Source organism: Heteronotia binoei, chromosome 1 (assembly GCF_032191835.1).
Source record: "Heteronotia binoei isolate CCM8104 ecotype False Entrance Well chromosome 1, APGP_CSIRO_Hbin_v1, whole genome shotgun sequence".
In the NCBI taxonomy this organism is placed as follows: Eukaryota; Metazoa; Chordata; class Lepidosauria; order Squamata; family Gekkonidae; genus Heteronotia; species Heteronotia binoei.
Genome location: NC_083223.1, coordinates 81,459,793 through 81,476,385, shown reverse-complemented (window position 1 = coordinate 81,476,385; position 16,593 = coordinate 81,459,793). Strand labels below are relative to the sequence as shown.

General features: G+C 41.8%; 1 protein-coding gene across 1 annotated transcript in view; it reads left to right on the top strand.

Annotated features, from left to right (window-relative positions):
* CGA (glycoprotein hormones, alpha polypeptide) overlaps window positions 1-16,593 on the top strand; it is a 30,413-nt gene that overhangs the window by 7,656 nt on the left and 6,164 nt on the right. Inside the window, exon 2 of the mRNA XM_060236812.1 lies at window positions 5,963-6,069. Within this exon, the coding sequence (XP_060092795.1) occupies window positions 5,970-6,069 (100 nt within the window). The 5' untranslated portion in view covers window positions 5,963-5,969. The remainder of the gene's footprint in view (window positions 1-5,962; window positions 6,070-16,593) is intronic.

Genomic DNA, 16,593 nt, shown 5'->3' with positions numbered 1-16,593 from the left:
AGATAAGACACAAGTGGATATGAACAACAAAAAGGTTCATTGAACAGAAAATAAAGTATTTATAGGGTGACTGTCATGTGTGGATAACTTCATTATATAAAGTAAAACTGGCTGTCAAGTATAAAGTAAATAAACCCTGAAAAGAATTTTGATTCCCCTTTCTCTGGACAGGTTACCTTAGCGGGTTCATGGTTGCTCTCTTCCCACACAGAGCACCTTTCCACAGAACCTATACACACCAGTTGGGAATGATGGACCTTTAACAGGAAGCTTATTGATCACACTAAAATAAGTTTTCTTCCATAAGGCAATCCCCGAACTCTAACTAAAAGCCATATAAAATCCTGGCTATGGGGAAACTCCTTTTCAGAGCTGTGAAATCCATACCCAAAGGAGGGGGGGAGTTTTATTTACCCCTTGAAATGGAAGTTTATATTTTGAAGTAAAAAGGAGGGGGAATCTGTACTGAAGAGAGTAGGAGAAGGGGAATTTGGAAATGCAAAGGTTAGTTCCAATCTTTTAACAATGGTTGGGAGCCCACAGTCATCACCATTTGTGATAGTTGTTTATTTTCTTAAATTATACTGTCCCTTTCTCCCTTAAAGCAACTTATGTTGTTCTCTCTATTTTATCCTCACAACCCTGTGAGAAAGGTTAGACTAAGAGTATGTTGCTGGCTGAAGCAAGGCTGGTGCTGGGGTTTTTACTGCCCCAGGCAAGGCTCTGCTCCCTGCCCTCCAGTGGGGTAGGGCCCCCAGCACCAGCCCAAATTGGACCCCATTTTCATGGAAGGATCTTTTTGAGGAGCGGTGCAGGAAAGCTGAGCGGGGTCAGATGGCCCCGTTTGCACAGTGGGCTCCTCTTGAGGAGTCCTCTGTGCAAACCCCCGGCACTCAACCTTCCCACAGTGCAGGAAAGCCAAGCGGAGCCAGATCACTCAGCCCTTTGATTCCTCAGTGCCCTCAGAGGATGCCGAGGAAGGAAAACACTGCTCTTTCGGCTCTGAGGGATCAGAGGAGCTCCTCTGATCCCTCAGAGCTGAGAAAAAATGAGCTGGAAGCTCAGGGATAGCATGAGTGGGGAGGGGGCGCCTGCCCCCACCCCTGCTGGGAGCTGGCACCCTAGGCAATCACCTAGCTTGCCGACTCCCATGTGCTGGCCCTGAGCTGAAGGTCAACCAGCAAGCTTTCATGGCAGAGTAGGCCTTCCAGCCTGGGTCCTCCAGATCATAGTCCGACACTCTAACCTAGGAATGTCAAATGTCTGACCCACAGGCCAGAACCAGCCTGCCCAGGTCTTTAATCAGGCCCGTAGGACTCTTTTCTCCCCTCTTCTTCCCCTATTGTCCTCACCCTTTGAAGATCCAAGGCTGACAAAGTTCCCTGCTCTTTCTGCCATGTCTTTGCCAGCTGCAGCAGGAACCAAAACTGCAAGGAAAACATGGAATGGATTTTCCATTAAGATCTCTGTGCCCAGATAGATAGGGCCCAAAGACCTTAATGGAAAATCCATTCCACAGTTTCCATACAAAATCCATTCCACATTTTCCATACATTTGTCTGTGCTGCAATGTGTTTTAATGGAACGGAGATCCGTTTCACCTTCAGCATTCTTATAGCCAGCTGAAGCTCATGTTTCCTGGAGCTGTATCCTTGCAAATAAAGAGCTGATGATTTGAGCCAGCTTGCCTCTGCTGAATGGACCTGACCTAGTGAGTACTCTGAACCTGGGAACCCACAGCCAAAGGGGGATATTACACTGAAGAGCCATTGCCAATCTGAGTTGACCCCCATGGGGGAGGGGAAGAGAAGTTTTCAATGTTTTTTCCTCCCGCCCCCCCCCAACAGTTTCAGAGCATTTTATATTTTTAGTTTCTGCTGTGATCCGCAGGCTTTTTCTTGATATTTTATTTTAAAAATTGCATTGCCAAATCCCACTATTCCCCCACCTTTCAATTTTAAACAAAATATTGCAAGTTAAAGTGTTTCTGTCTTTTATAAAGTTTATATCTCTGCTCCTCCCATTATATTTTATGATACACATAGCTCAGCCCCACAAAGCCCCATTTGTGTCAGATGTGGCCCTCCTAACAAATGAGTTTGACACCCCTGCTCTAACCATTTTCCACACTGGCTACTCAGATGCAGTATGCAAACCTCTTTGCATTATGGAACACTGTAGAAAGGAGAAACTTCAATGCATATGAAAAATGAGGTGTCATTATTATATCTAAAGAGTAAAAGATGATGTGGAATAGCAAAGTATTTAATATGGCTGCTCTCAGTTTTTTACTGTTATTATTAGTTCAGCCCTTTCCAGTTTTTGTTTTAAATACTGTTATGTCTCAGATTATAGATACAGAAAAGAAAAGACAATCATGCTATTGTCTCTTAAATACCTAGTGAAGTCATTGTAGTCATTTGTTGTTGTTTTATAATGGCTACAGTTACAGCAAATGGCTGTGAACATAGATAAAAGTGCAAGGAGAAAAACCCTGATCATAAACATCACTGATCCATGTGCCTACCATCTGACGTTTCCTCAATATTACAATGCAAAAAGTTATATGTTTAGAAGTCAAGGAAGAGATAACATCCATATGATGGAATAGCAATTACATCAAGCAGTAATGAACCAATGAGCAGAAATTACACTTGATCCTTCGGCTTAACTCTAGGTGGAAGGTTGACTAATTTTGCTGGTATAAAAGAAAAGCACAGAGTTTGTTTCTTCCCAGAACTGAGAGACAAGGTACAGCTAAGTTTCAAAATCTTTATCAACTGACTTCAATTGGAAAAAAGAAGGGTAATATTAATTGTTGATAGATGTGTGTATTTGTCTTCTTTACTGCTAAATCTGTGTTGAAGAACAAAATACTAGTATTTACTCGCTCAATGTTGAGGTTGCTGGCTGCAAATACAGCTTTGTGAGAGTCTGTCTCCCAAGCACACTAACTTTAAACTTTTTAACTTTTTGCATGCTCTTGCCTTAGATTCTTGAAAATGGATGCATAAGTTGAAGAGTAATCTTTAAATTGATAGGTTTGCTCTTTAATGCAAATTGTGTCTTTATGTCTGCTCTTGTGGGAATGTTTGGAGGGAGAGAAAGTCTGCAGGCAAGCATAGGCTACTATGTGTGGAAACCACATACCACCCCATTCCTTTAAAGCCATATGCGGCAACTGTTTTCAGGTAAGCCTGGGTGTGTAGTTTTCCACTGTACTCTTTGGCTTGGGTTTCAGGAGATCCTTGTGTGAATAGAAGTCACTTAATTTTTCTGCGAGGGGATTTATTTGATTCCAGAGGGTATCTTGATGCTCAAGAGTGGCTTTTTGGAGTGCAAAAGGCTACCTTGAGAAGGTGGGTGGGAAAGCTCTGTTGCAGGAGCACCAGTCATCCTATTGTTCTTTAGATCAGACATGGTTCTTTGGATCATAGTGCATGTGTTTGGGATCAGAACTTGAACAATGCTGTTTAATTACTCTGGGTTGGATCTGCCATAACAGAACTTAAGACAGCTTGAAGGCACTTCCATTGTCAAAGGAGTGGACACTTTTTGCTGATTTACTTTTTTGGTGCAGATCCCCTTCACCACACCTTCTCTTCATGAGGGTCCCCAAAATCCAGAAATAGAATTTGGGGTGGGCTCAGAATGCTGATATGGGAGAGGGAAGACAAGGAAATCCTATTCCATATGCTGTATTCTTCTTCTGGTACTTTGAATCCAGTCTGTATCTTTTGATGTTTTAATTGCCACTTCACACATTAAAAGTTTTAGTGGTATACCTAAACCTGTAAACTATGAATGCAGTGAAAGCATGTGTCATAGTGATACAGCAGTCAGGAAGCCAAGATTGACTACAGTTTCCTGTCAAGTGAAACCTCATTGACAATTCCAGATTTACTGTGAAAAAGTGCCATTTAATGTATGAAGTTATAAATAATAAAGTAAACTTTATATACAGTGCCCACACTGTATTGGCACCTAGATAAACATTACTTGTTAAAGAGATAGTGGGCACATGCTTGAACAGCAGGTGTGCTCAGTGCATTGTTCCCTCTAACAAATAACTGACACATTTGTCTCTTTTTAAAATGTGCATACACTGTGTATGCAAGGTGCAGGGTATCCTGACTGGCCATGGGTCCTAATGACATGAAGGTACAGCATTTAGGAAGGTATTCCTAAATTGTGAATTTGTATATGGCCTAGGACCTGTCCCTACCTTAGGGACCCTTTCTCCCTACATGTTCCCCAGAGAGTACTTGGATCGGGATCACAAAATCTATTAGTAATCCCCGGGCTGAAGGAGGCCTGATTGAAATCAACCAGAGACAGGGCCTTCTCAATTGTAGCCCCCTGCTGGTGGAACCAACTGCCAGATGAAGTGAGGGCCTTGTGGAACCTTGTGCAGTTCTGCAGAGCCTGCAAGACTGTCCTCTTCCAGCTGGCATTCAATTGATTCAGCACCGGTATTTAAGAGAAGGAAATCATTCCACTTGAGGAAACTGTAGCTGGGATCCAAGTCATTTATGTTTTTAGAAGTACTCCTAAACGTTTAAATTGTGAATTTGTAAACTGGCCCAGTCTTATCAGATCTCAGAAGCTAACCAGGGACAATGCTAGTTAGTATTTGGATGAGTGAGCACCAAGGAAGTCCAGGGTTATTACACAGATGAGGGAATGGCAAGCGTCTGTTTGAGTCTTGCCCTGAAAACTCTATGGCAGGGGTGTCAAACTCATTCGTTAGGAGTGCTGGATCTGTCATAAATGAAACCTTGCCAGGCTGGGCCATGTGTGTCATAAAATGTAATGCCAAGTAGCGGAGATATAAACTTTATAAAGGACACAGTCAAACACAAAGGTTTTGTATCTCTTCTGTGTGATCAAGGGAACTGTGCAAAGGAAGCTCTGGCTCTTTCCCTCCTTCCCTCCCCAGGGGATGGGGGGCAGAGCCTCAGCCAATAGAAGGAAAAGAGGCTTAGCTCAATAGCTCTGTTATGTGATTGAGAAAGCCTGGCAAAGCAAGCTCTCCCTCCCCCCTTTCTTCCCCAAGGGATGAGCCTCAGCCAATGGAGAAAATAGAGGCTTTCCTCTGTAGCTCCTGTGTGACTGAGCAAGCCGGGCAAAGCAAGCTGTGACACAGAAGGAAGCAAGAGAGATGGAGAAGAAAGCCTGAGAGGAAACCCCTCCCCCCAGGCCACATGTTTAACACCCGTGCCCTATGGGATCCCCATAAACCAGCTGTGATTAGATGGCACTTGCCATCACCAAAACAGTGTTAAAAACTCTGTGTTCATACAGGTGCATCTATTAAAGAGTCAATATTGGCTTCAGCTCTCTGCTGAAGTGTGTATGTGTAGTAACAAACCTGAGTTTGTAGCTTTATAACAGGACAACCCTAAATATCAGTTGTTCTTTCACTGATTTGCAGTGCATCATACAATATTAAGTGGAAAACTTGGATAGTATTACATGTATCTGGTGAAATCACTAGACTAATTCTGCATATCTGAAGACAATAGTTTCTCATATTGCCCACCAATAAATTAAAATAATTCATTAGGCCAGGCAGGCAGGCTGGAATATGCTAGCCATAACAATCCATTGTTAATAATAATAGAAACGAGAGAACACAGGATGGCCAGTTTTGGACAGACTTTATCTCATGTAAGTTTGTGTTAGCCTCTATGAAAAAGAAAAGACACCGGAGTTATCTTCTATCTGTAAAACACTAAGGAAAGGCAGGACAGCACTATTTTAAACAAACACTGCAACTTCCGAATGGCATCCAGAGTTCTAATTAATATCACATAGAATCCAAATACATCAGATTGCAACAGTGATCCCAGGTTATTTGCTTCCGCAGAAATCTAGTGAGCACATGTAAAATAAACCTGTTTAGAAATGGAGTTAAAAGGTCTTTAATTCTTTTTTTCCTTTCCTTTCCCCATTTTCACAGGAAGGTCATGGATTACTATGGAAAGCATGCAGCCATCACTTTAGCCATATTATCTGTATTTCTGAATATTCTTCATGCGTTACCAGATGGAGAACTCATCAGACAGGGTTAGATACCTTTAATACTTGAAATAACAGAAAGCAATGATCAGAATAATTTAAAAGTACGAATTAAATTTGTGCTCTGTGTGTACCATGGTTTAATGCCCCCTCCCAACCTGCTAGGTAACATTTCCTTGCATACCAAATTTTCAAACCAGAATGGAAGGCTGTGATGCAATTCATTTTTAACAGCATTTACAAAAATATCTTTTTTTAAAAAAGTTCCTGGTATGTGTAGCTGTCTCTTTCAAGGTAACCTGTTTTCACGGTTTAACTAGATTAGATTATTGCTGGAGCTGTAATGCTGAGCACATTTATGTGAAAGTAAGCGCCAATTAACTGCTAGTGCAGTGGGGTTGCCAGCATTCAGGTGGGACCTGGAGATCTGCTTTTACAACTGATCTCCAGCTGGCAGAGATCAGCTCCCCTGTGACTGCTTTGAAGAGTGGACTCTAGGGCTGAGACCCCTCCCCTCCCCAAACCTCACTCTTTCCCTGATCCACCCCCCAAAACTCCAGGTATTTTCCAATGCCAAATTGGCAACCCTACTATGCAGAATTACTGGTTTAACTTTGCATAGGATTGTCAGTGTAGCCTACTACTGTTTAAACATGGTCAGGATCAAGGCAGCGTATAATTTCTGGAAATTGTGGTTAGTAGAATTCTGTACGAATGCCTTAAAAATCAAATGCTAGATTATGCTTTTATATAGCCAATTCCCCCGGCAGCCTGTTGGCAGGGCTGGCCCTAGACTGTCTGGCAACCTAGGCAAGGTTAACTTCTGGTGCCCCCCCTTGCACTGATAAGGGTACTGAGTCACATGGGGGGTGCCAAATTGAAGCTGGCACCCTAGGCAATTGCCTAGTTTGCCTAGTGGCAGGGCCAGCTCTGTCTTTTGGATGAACTGGTGGAAGACTGGCATAGTTGTCCTTCAGAAGCCACTGACGTGGTCACTCCACAGTGCCCTTTCTGCCGCCACATCAAATTGGCTCCGTGGTACTCCCTTGAGCTAAGGCAGATGAAGCAGGAGCTGAGATGACTTGAGAGAAGATGGTAACCAGCTTGCAATGAAGTAACAAGAGCATCTTATGGGTTCTGTATGAAAACCCATGAGATGGCAGTGAAGGTTGCAAAGAAGGAGTTCTAAACAGCCTCCATCACATCTGACAATTTGCACCTGGCTCACTTATTTAGGTTAATTCAGTCTTTAATTTCCCTGCCTCAGGGCATGCCAAATGTTAGGGAATTAGAAATTGGCTGTGCAGATTTTTTAAACCATTTTGCAGATAAAATCTTGTCACTCCACTGTGACCTCCCAGCCACATTTGATACAATATGGGAACTGGAAGTCCCTTACCTGTCTTCAGCCTGCTTTTCCAGAACAAAGTTGACAAGACCCTGGCAGCTGTAAAGCCTACCACATGCCCCCTTGATCCTTGCCAATTGTGGCTGATTAAAGCCTGTGGCAATGAGGTACGGATCCTCCTGAAGGAGATTATCAGCCTGTCCCATTCAACAACAATTTTCCCAGGGCTTTGAAGGAAACAGTGGTCTGGCCTCTGCTGAAGAAATCATCTTTGGACCCTACAGCCCTTACAAACTACTGCTCAGTTTCTAATCTGCCGTTTCTGGGCAAGGTAGTGGAGCAAGCAGTGGTGACACAGCTCCAGGCTTTCTTGGAGGATGCTAACATCCTGGATCCCTTCAAGTCCAGCTTCCGCCCTGTTCACGGGACAGAGACCCTGTTGGTTGCCTTAGTGGATGATCTCTGGAGACAGCAAGAGCAAGGCGAATTGGTGCTGCTGATATCTCTTGATTTGTCAGCAGTGTATTGTTGACCATGATGTGTTGACCCACTGCCTTGCTGATGAAGGGATACAGGGGCTTGCCTTACCGTGGCTGACCTCCTTTCTCCATGGTTGGAGACAGAGGGTGGCACTTGGGGGAGAGTTGTCCCAGTGGCACCCACTAGACTGTAGATGCTATTTAACATCTATATGCGCCCTCTCGCCTAGATTATCCAGAGATTTGGGGTGGGGTGTCACCAATATGTGGACAGCCACCCAGACTCGGCCCCAGAGGAACTAGGTGGAACATTATGAGCTGTGGCTGGATGGTTGCAACAGAGCTTGCTGAAACTGAACCCACTGAAGACTGTGGTCCTGTGCCTGGGCTGCAGAGGCCCTGGATTGAGGATCAGGCTTTCATCCTTTGATGGGTTTCCATTGGTCCCAGCATTGAAGATGAAGAGCTTGGTGGTATTCTTGGACACCTCTTTGACAATGGAGGCCCAGGTTACCACCACTGCCACTTTTTTCCATCTAAGGCAGGTCAGACAACAGGTTCCATATCTCACCCCCCCCAGTGACCTGGCCACAGTGACCCATATGATGGTCACTTCCAGGCTGGACTATTGTAACGCTCTCTACATGGGGCTGCCCTTGGCTGTGATCTGGAAACTCCAATTGGTGCAGAATGTGGCTGCTTGGATGTTGTCTTCATTGCCTACATGGGCATGGATCCATCCTTTGCTCCGTGAACTGCACTGGCTGCCTATTGAGTTCTGGATCTGCTTCAGGGTGCTGGTACTTACCTTTAAAGCCCTATATGACCAGGGGCCAGCATACATTTGGGACTGCATCTCCCTATATGACCCCCATTGGTCTTTACGATCAGGCACCCAACACCTTCTGGTGGTCCCCAGCCCCAGAGATGTCCAGCTTGCCTTTTTCAGCCCCGGCCCCTGTCTGGTGGAATGAGCTATCCTTGGAGATCAGGGTTCTGTGGAATCTGTTGTAGTTCCACAGGACCTGCAAAACAGAGCTCTTCTGCCAGGCCTTTAATTGAGGCAACGGCTGTTGCTCTTTATCTGGCTTCCCCCCTTCAGCGCTTGGGATTGAGTGGTCACTGGATATGCTTGATCGTGACTGTTGAGGAAGAGTTTCTTGGCTGGATTTTTAGTTGACTGCATGGTAATTTTAATCTGTTTTACTGTATTTTAATTTTATTCTAATCTTGTTGTAACCTGCCCTGAGCCTGCTTCAACAGAAAGGACAGGATATAAATTTAATAAAGTAATAAATTCTTGATATGTAGCAGTCTTATTACTCTTTTATGATCACAGTACATTTATTTGTAAATCTATGGGTTTAGTAGACTATTCAGCGTGTGTTGAGACCCCATGTGGTGTAGTGTTTACAACATCAGGGCTAGGATTTGGGAAACTGATGTTCAAATCTCCACTCTTCCATGGAAGCTTGCTAGGTGACTTTGAGGCAGTTACATACTCCCAACATCACAAGGTTGTTGCAGAGATAAAATTGAGAAGGGGAGAAGGTCCCCATTGGAGAGCAAAATGGGGTATAAATGAAGTAAATAAATATATGTTATGTGGAATGTTAAGTACTTTCCCCCCTCTTGGTGTCTCATGCAACAAGCTGCTACGCGGAATTAAAGCTGATATATCAGGAAACAGATCATTTTCACAGAAGGTTAAAGTAAACAATTTAAAACATTGTGCTTGTGATAGATATGTGATCATACTCTTACAGTTTGTTCTCAATAGCACTGCAATGGCACAAATTTCACAACCATCTTTCTTCACATGTGGCCCCTAGAGAACTTTTGCTCCCTTGGGAATGATGGGATTATTTTCATCATTATTTGATGAAGAAGATATTGGATTTATATCCCGCCCTCCACTCTGAAGAGTCTTAGAGCAGCTCACAATCTCCTTTACCTTCCTCCCCCTCAACAGACACCCTGTGAGGTGGGTGGGGCTGGAGAGGGCTCTCACAGCAGCTGCCCTTTCAAGGACAACCTCTGCCAGAGCTATGGCTGACCCAAGGTCATGCTAGCAGGTGCAAGTGGAGGAGTGGGGAATCAAACCCGGTTATCCCAGATAAGTGTCCGCACACTTAACCACTACACCAAACTGGCTCCCCTCAATAATTAAAACTGACCTGATCCCAGAACAGAAAATGGCACTGCTTCTATACTATATGGGTCCTGAAGGGCTGAAAATCTTTAGGCATCTTCCTCCAGTCACTGAATTACCAGAAAAATCTATTCCATATGCCCTGGATGATCATTTTAACTTGTTATTTAATGCTGCATGTCAAGCATTTCAAATATTCCAGGTTCTACTCACACTTTCAGTCACTGCAGGAAGCCACTGATCAATATGCAGTGGCATTGTGTGAACTAAGTGCAACATGTGAATTTGCTAATTTTACAAATGAGGTGGTCAAAGACCAGATGGTCATGAAGACAATTCTAAAATCCAATGCTAATGATAAATGACTGATTTTGGCAAAAGCCATAGAAATTGTCCAAAGTGGAAAGTGCTCTCTGTTGTGGTAAATCACTGTCCTCTCCACCAGAAGTCCCTGAACTAGTCAATGTTCAAACTGTACAGAAGAGAATTAATACCAAAATGTTCTTGAAGAAAATGCTAGCTAATGCATCTCCTTTTCAGTGACACTACTCTCGGGTGCAGCAATCCTACCCATAAGTCAGATTTTACAAGGTGTCCTGTAAAGGCAACACTTTGCAAGAAGTGCAATAAAAAACATTTCGAAAGAGTCTGTATGTCTGCTGTTAACAGTGTCTCAGGAGTTGCCCTGAAGGAAATGAAAACACTGATAATTTCCAACAAACTTTTCACTGTCATGCAAAGCATATCCTTTTCCAAATTGTCTTGTGCAAATCAATGACTGATTCAGAATGCAGATTTTGATTCCCCATACACTGTAATTCCTCATTACTTCCACACATAATTACTTGCTGCTACTGCCCATCAGTGTGTTCTTCAGCTACATGCCTTAGGAGGATAAGGTGGGTCTCCCGTTGCTGTCAAATGCTACTTTATATTAGGCTTTGATGCTAAGGTTGTAAGGCTCATAGAAAGGTATATGTAGCCCCAAAGGGTGTTTCTTTCCTGGTACGGGATTCTTCAAAATTATTGTGGAGCCTAATAGCATGGAATGTGTCTAGCAAATTATGCAAAGTTTACACATGGAAATTGCCAATCAATTTCCAGATGTCTTTACTGGTAATCTTAGGTTGCTCAAGGAAGTTCAAGCACAGGGTCAAGTTTAAAGAAAATGCAGTATGAATACAGCAAAAAGAAATGTACCTGTTGTACTGAGACAACCACTTCTGGAAGAGAGTCTCAAATCATGCATCAGAGTGGGTTTGTTCCATTGTTTTTCCAGGAAGGTTCATGAGAAATTCATATATGTGTGGAGTTGAGGGTGTTGGAACTATGTATCTGTTCTGTATGTCCTTTGCAATGTTCTAAAGTTCCAGTCATTATAGGGTTAACACTGTGCCTGATTCCCTATTGCATGCATGACCTGGGAAGAAGATACTGACTGCTGTCAATAAAGGTCTAGAAGTGGGAAAACCTGTTTTGTTTGTTTGGTCAGTTAGTCTCTGCCTTTGTTCAGGCAGAGAGGTCAAGAAGGAGGAGGAAGTGGTCTTCCATTAAGCATGTGATTCTCAATGTCTTAGCATGTAGTTCTTTATCTCCCAGTACCCTTTCCCTGTAGAAATAAATATGTTTTTGCTTTTTCATGTTAAATGCCTCTCAATGATTATTTGATCCCGTAATCCATCGCACTGTTTGAGATAAAGAAATAGAATTTCAAACAGAATTCCTTAACAAAATTGGTAGCAGAGGATGGGGTGTTTTTTTGAACTCTAAATGATTTTAATCTGGATCACCTTTGAGAGCATTTGGAAAGCAAAAGCTGCAATGCTATGCAGTCAAGCCTCATTTTTTTAAAATGACTTTTTTTTCTCTTGCCATTACTGAATGTGTTCTGACTTAAATGAGCTTTGAATTCAGATTGTCTCGATCTGGAAACGCTGCTACTTTTGTCTAAAAGCCTCAGATGTGCTAGAAAGAGAATTTTTGGAGCTTTTAAACTCTTTTTCTGTGGATTATGTCGAAGACCTTGGAAGAGCCGTGCTGCAATTACGCGCACACATTCAGCCGCCTTTTCTCTCCAGTGAGGAAGGAAGACTCTTTAACCCTGTCCTGCCTGATTGCTGTGAAAAATGTCGAACCCAGAGAGAGGAGCTGCTGGATCTTCTGTTTCCACGTCTTCAGGAACAGCCACTGCAAATGTTGGTTTGGGTACCGTGAGTAACCTACCAGTGATGGGATTTAGTACCCTGAAGTTAACTAATAATAATTTCTCATTCTGGCTCTTGCTCCTAACGAAAAGGCTTGAAATTTATGGAGCTGAAAGGGTTTTGTCTGAAAATCCCCCTGAGAATGAGCAAGAAAAATCAAATTTTAAATGGCTAGATGGTTTTGCAAAAACTCTCATTTTAGAATCTCTTGAGGCATATGAAATTCTTGATTTGCACACTCTTAAAACTGCAAAAGAAATGCTTGAATGCCTTAAAGATAAATATAACAAAACTCCCATAAGCACTATTCATGATTTAAAGGGCAAAATATTTGGTTTTCAAGTGCAAGAAGGGGAGAATGTGTCTGAAGCAATTTATGTGCATGCAATCCAGACTACAGGAGCTTGGTGAGGCTATTGCAGAACGAGACTTAATCTCAACTATATTAAAAGCTCTACCAAACAACTACAAGCCAATTAAGATGATTTTGAGACTGCAAAAGGATTTGAGTCTGGAAGGCCTGTTAAATGCTATCAAGGAGGAAGCAGTCTCCAGATCTGGGGACAAGGACACTGAACAAAGGAATGTTAAAGCAAATGTTTCAAATGAGGGAACATGGTGCCATCTTGTGGCCATAAAAATAATAGCCAGAAATTTTTTAAGCAGAAAATTTCCAAGTCACATGGCCCAGGTGGGAACAAAGAAAAGAACAGAGAAAGTACCATGCATGTCAATAATGTGAATTTTATTGGTGAAAGATTTTTGATTGATAGTGGATCTTCTATGCGTATTTGTCGATATAAAGGCATGTTTTCAGAGTTGGATGAAAGTCAGAGACCTGAAATGATAGGTGCTAGCCAGAAACCCTTACAAGTTTGTGGTGTGGGTGAGATCAAAATGAAATTGCTTACCACTGATGGAGATTTAATGCCAGTAAGAGTGAAAAATGTAACTTATGCACCTGAATCAATTGAGAATTTACTTTCAAGCCAAGTGCTTATAAGAAATAATTATGCTGTATATCTAGATAAAGGAGATGAAGGTGAAATTATTCAGAAGAATTCTGGAATTAGTTTTAAACTGGATGAAATAAATGGAGCTCATTATATTATGGACTTAAGTGAAAGGTCAGATGCTGTTGATGTTGTGGAAAAGACTGTTTGCCAGACTGAAGGCAGAAAGTGTGACCATAGGAGATGTGTTTATGCTTGGTATGTAAAGTTAGCACACAGAAGCATGCAGAGTGTTGAGAAGTTGCTAAAGGATTGTGGACTTGATGTTGTGCATTGTGATAAATCCAAGGAAAGATGTGATGTTTGTCTGAGAGCAAAAGGAACTGCACCTTGCTTCAGTGGAAAAAGCAGTGTGCATAATGAAAGGTTTTTGGAAACAATATTCAGTGATGTTGTTGGGCTTCTAAAAACGTCGATTGGGAGAAATAAATTTTTCTCACTATTTACAGAGGTAAAGACAAAATATAGCACTGTCTATATGCTCAAATCAAAAGATGAGACTCTTGATAAATTTAAAGAATATGTTGCCATGGTTAAAAACAGATTTGGGCGTGCACCTCAAAGCTTGCTGACAGTTGGAGGTGGTGAATATTGCAATAATGAATTTAAGAAATTTCTGAAAGCAGAAGGGATTGAACACAAAGTGACTGTCCCATACACTCCACAGCAGAATGGGAGTGCAGAAAGACTTAATCGCGTGTTACAGGAAATGACCAGAGCAATGCTCATGCATTCTGGATTACCTAAAGGCCTGTGGGCTGAAGCTATAAATACAGCAATGTATATTCACAATAGAATACCTTCAAAAGTAACAGGAATTACTCCGTTCCAGGCTTGGTTTGGCAAGAAGCCAAGACTTAAGCATATTAAAACTTTTGGAGCAAAAGCCTATGCATATGTTCCTAGAGAAAATAGAGGGAAGCTCAATGCAAGGACTGAGATTGGATTCATAGTAGGATATCATAGACTCAGCTACAGAGTCTATGATCCAAAGCTGAATAAGACAAAACATGGTAATGTTGTGTTTGTGGATGACAGTAATTTGCCTAGAGCACCCTTTGTACCTGAATCTGATCCTGAGGTTACTGATGATGCTTCTGAAGATTGGTATAGTTGGTTACCTGTAGTGACTACCGGTGAACTGGCAGGTCTACGTTCTGAAGACTCTACTGAACCAGAAGGGAAAACAGGGACTGCATCACAGGGAGCGACAGAAACTCCACTCTTTTTAAGACAATCAGAAAGGAGCACAAAAGGGCAACCACCACAGAAATATGGATACTGTGACACTGTGAGATCTATAGAGACTGTGAAACCTAAAGAGGAACCCAAGAGCTGGAAACAAGTGTGTGATTTACTTAATGAAGAAAAGGAGAAATGGATTCAAGCAATGGAACAAGAGATGCTATCCATTTGTGAAAAAGATGTATGAACTCTTACAAAGCTACCTGTAGGAAGAAAGTCTGTTGGATGCAAATGGGTCTACAAAATAAAGTACAAAGATGATGGAACTATAGACTTGTACAAAGCAAGGCTAGTAGCCAAAGGATATGCACAAGAATTTGGAACTGATTTTTCAGAGACTTTAGCACCAGTTATCAATAGTACTACACTTCTGAAATATGCTTGTAGAGCACCTAGATATTAAGACAGCGTTTCTTAATGGTGAGCTATCAGAGGAAATCTATATGGAAATACCTGAAGGGTTAAAAGTCCCTGGCAAAGAGAACTATGTTTTCAAACTCAACAAAGGACTGTATGGTTTGAACCAGGTCATGAAAAGCTGGTATGACAATATAACCGGACTACTACAGCAACAAGGGTATGAGCAAGAGAAAGCTGAACCCTGCATGTACACTAGACTCAAAGATGGAGAATATCAATATATTCTGGTTTACATTGACAATTTGGTCGTGAGCTGCAAGAACAAAGAGGACATTAAAGACATTGTTGAAAAGCTGAACAAAGAGGTTGAAGTGAAAAGACTTGGAGATACTAAACACTATCTAGGAATACAGATTGAAAGACTTGAGGATGGAACTTTTCAACTATGCCAAAGATGAAAGATTATGGACTTTATAGAATCTCTTGGCATGAGAGACTGTAAAGAATCTAAGATACCTCTTGAACCTGCATACCTGAGAGCTCAGGGTGGTCAACTGCTCAAAGACATTGGAGAGTACAGAGAAGCTATAGGAAAACTCCTGTATCTGAGTAAAACTACCAGACCTGATATTACAGCTGCTGTCGGAATACTGAGCAGAAAAGTAAGTTCATCTAATCACCATGATTGGAATGCAGTAAAGAAACTTGCCAGATACTTAAAAGGGACTATGGACTTAAGACTGATCATTGAACCTTCTGAGAATCCCAGACTAGTTGGATACATGGATGACAACTATGCAGAAGAATCGTGCAATTACAGATCAACCAGTGGATACTTGTTTTTTTTACGGAAATGGACTTGTAGAATGGACTAGCAGAAAACAGACTATAGTGGCACAGTCTACAGTAGAAGCTGAGTGTGTGTCAGCAGCCAGTGCCTGCAGTGAACTTGAATGGATTTTTCATCTGCTGAAAGACTTCAAGATAAAAGAACCTGTACCTATTGTAATGTTTGAAGATAACCAAGCTTGTATTGCTATATGTAAAGGGGAAAGTAGAACAGCCAGAAGTAGGTCTATTGGTATTAAATGTGAGCTAGTGAAATATCTACACCAGAAGGGGCTGATTAAGATAGAATATTGTTGTACAGAAGTTATGGTGGCTGATATACTTACAAAGCCATTACCTTGTGCTAGATTTGAACGTTTACGTGAAATGATGAATCTAGTTGATGTGAATGTTACAGTGAATAATGAGTAATGACTATTGAATGTATAATGACTTGCACATTAGGCATTGAGAAGGGGTGTTGGAAATATGTATTTGTTCTGTATGTCCTTTGCAATGTTCTAAAGTTCCAGTTAATCAGGTGACTTCCTTTGTTCAGGCAGAGAGGTCAAGAAGAAGGAGGAAGTGGTCTTCCATTAAGCATGTGGTTCTCAATGTGTTAGCATGTAGTTCTTTAGTGTTTGTTGTTTTATCTCCCAGTACCCTTTCCCTGTAGAAATAAATATGTTTTTGCTTTTTCATGTTAAATGCCTCTCAATTATTATTTGATCCAGTGATTCATCACACTGTTTGAGATAAAGAAATAGAATTTCAAACAGAATTCCCTAACAGAGGGACCTCAAATCAAATAGTGTTTTTGACTGTCATCTACTGCCCAACATCAATGAAATACTACTAACTTGTCTCTTTACTACTCTGGATTTATCCTCTGCTTATCATCAGAATCCTTTAGAATCCTGTACCTACACAACCTTTATCACAC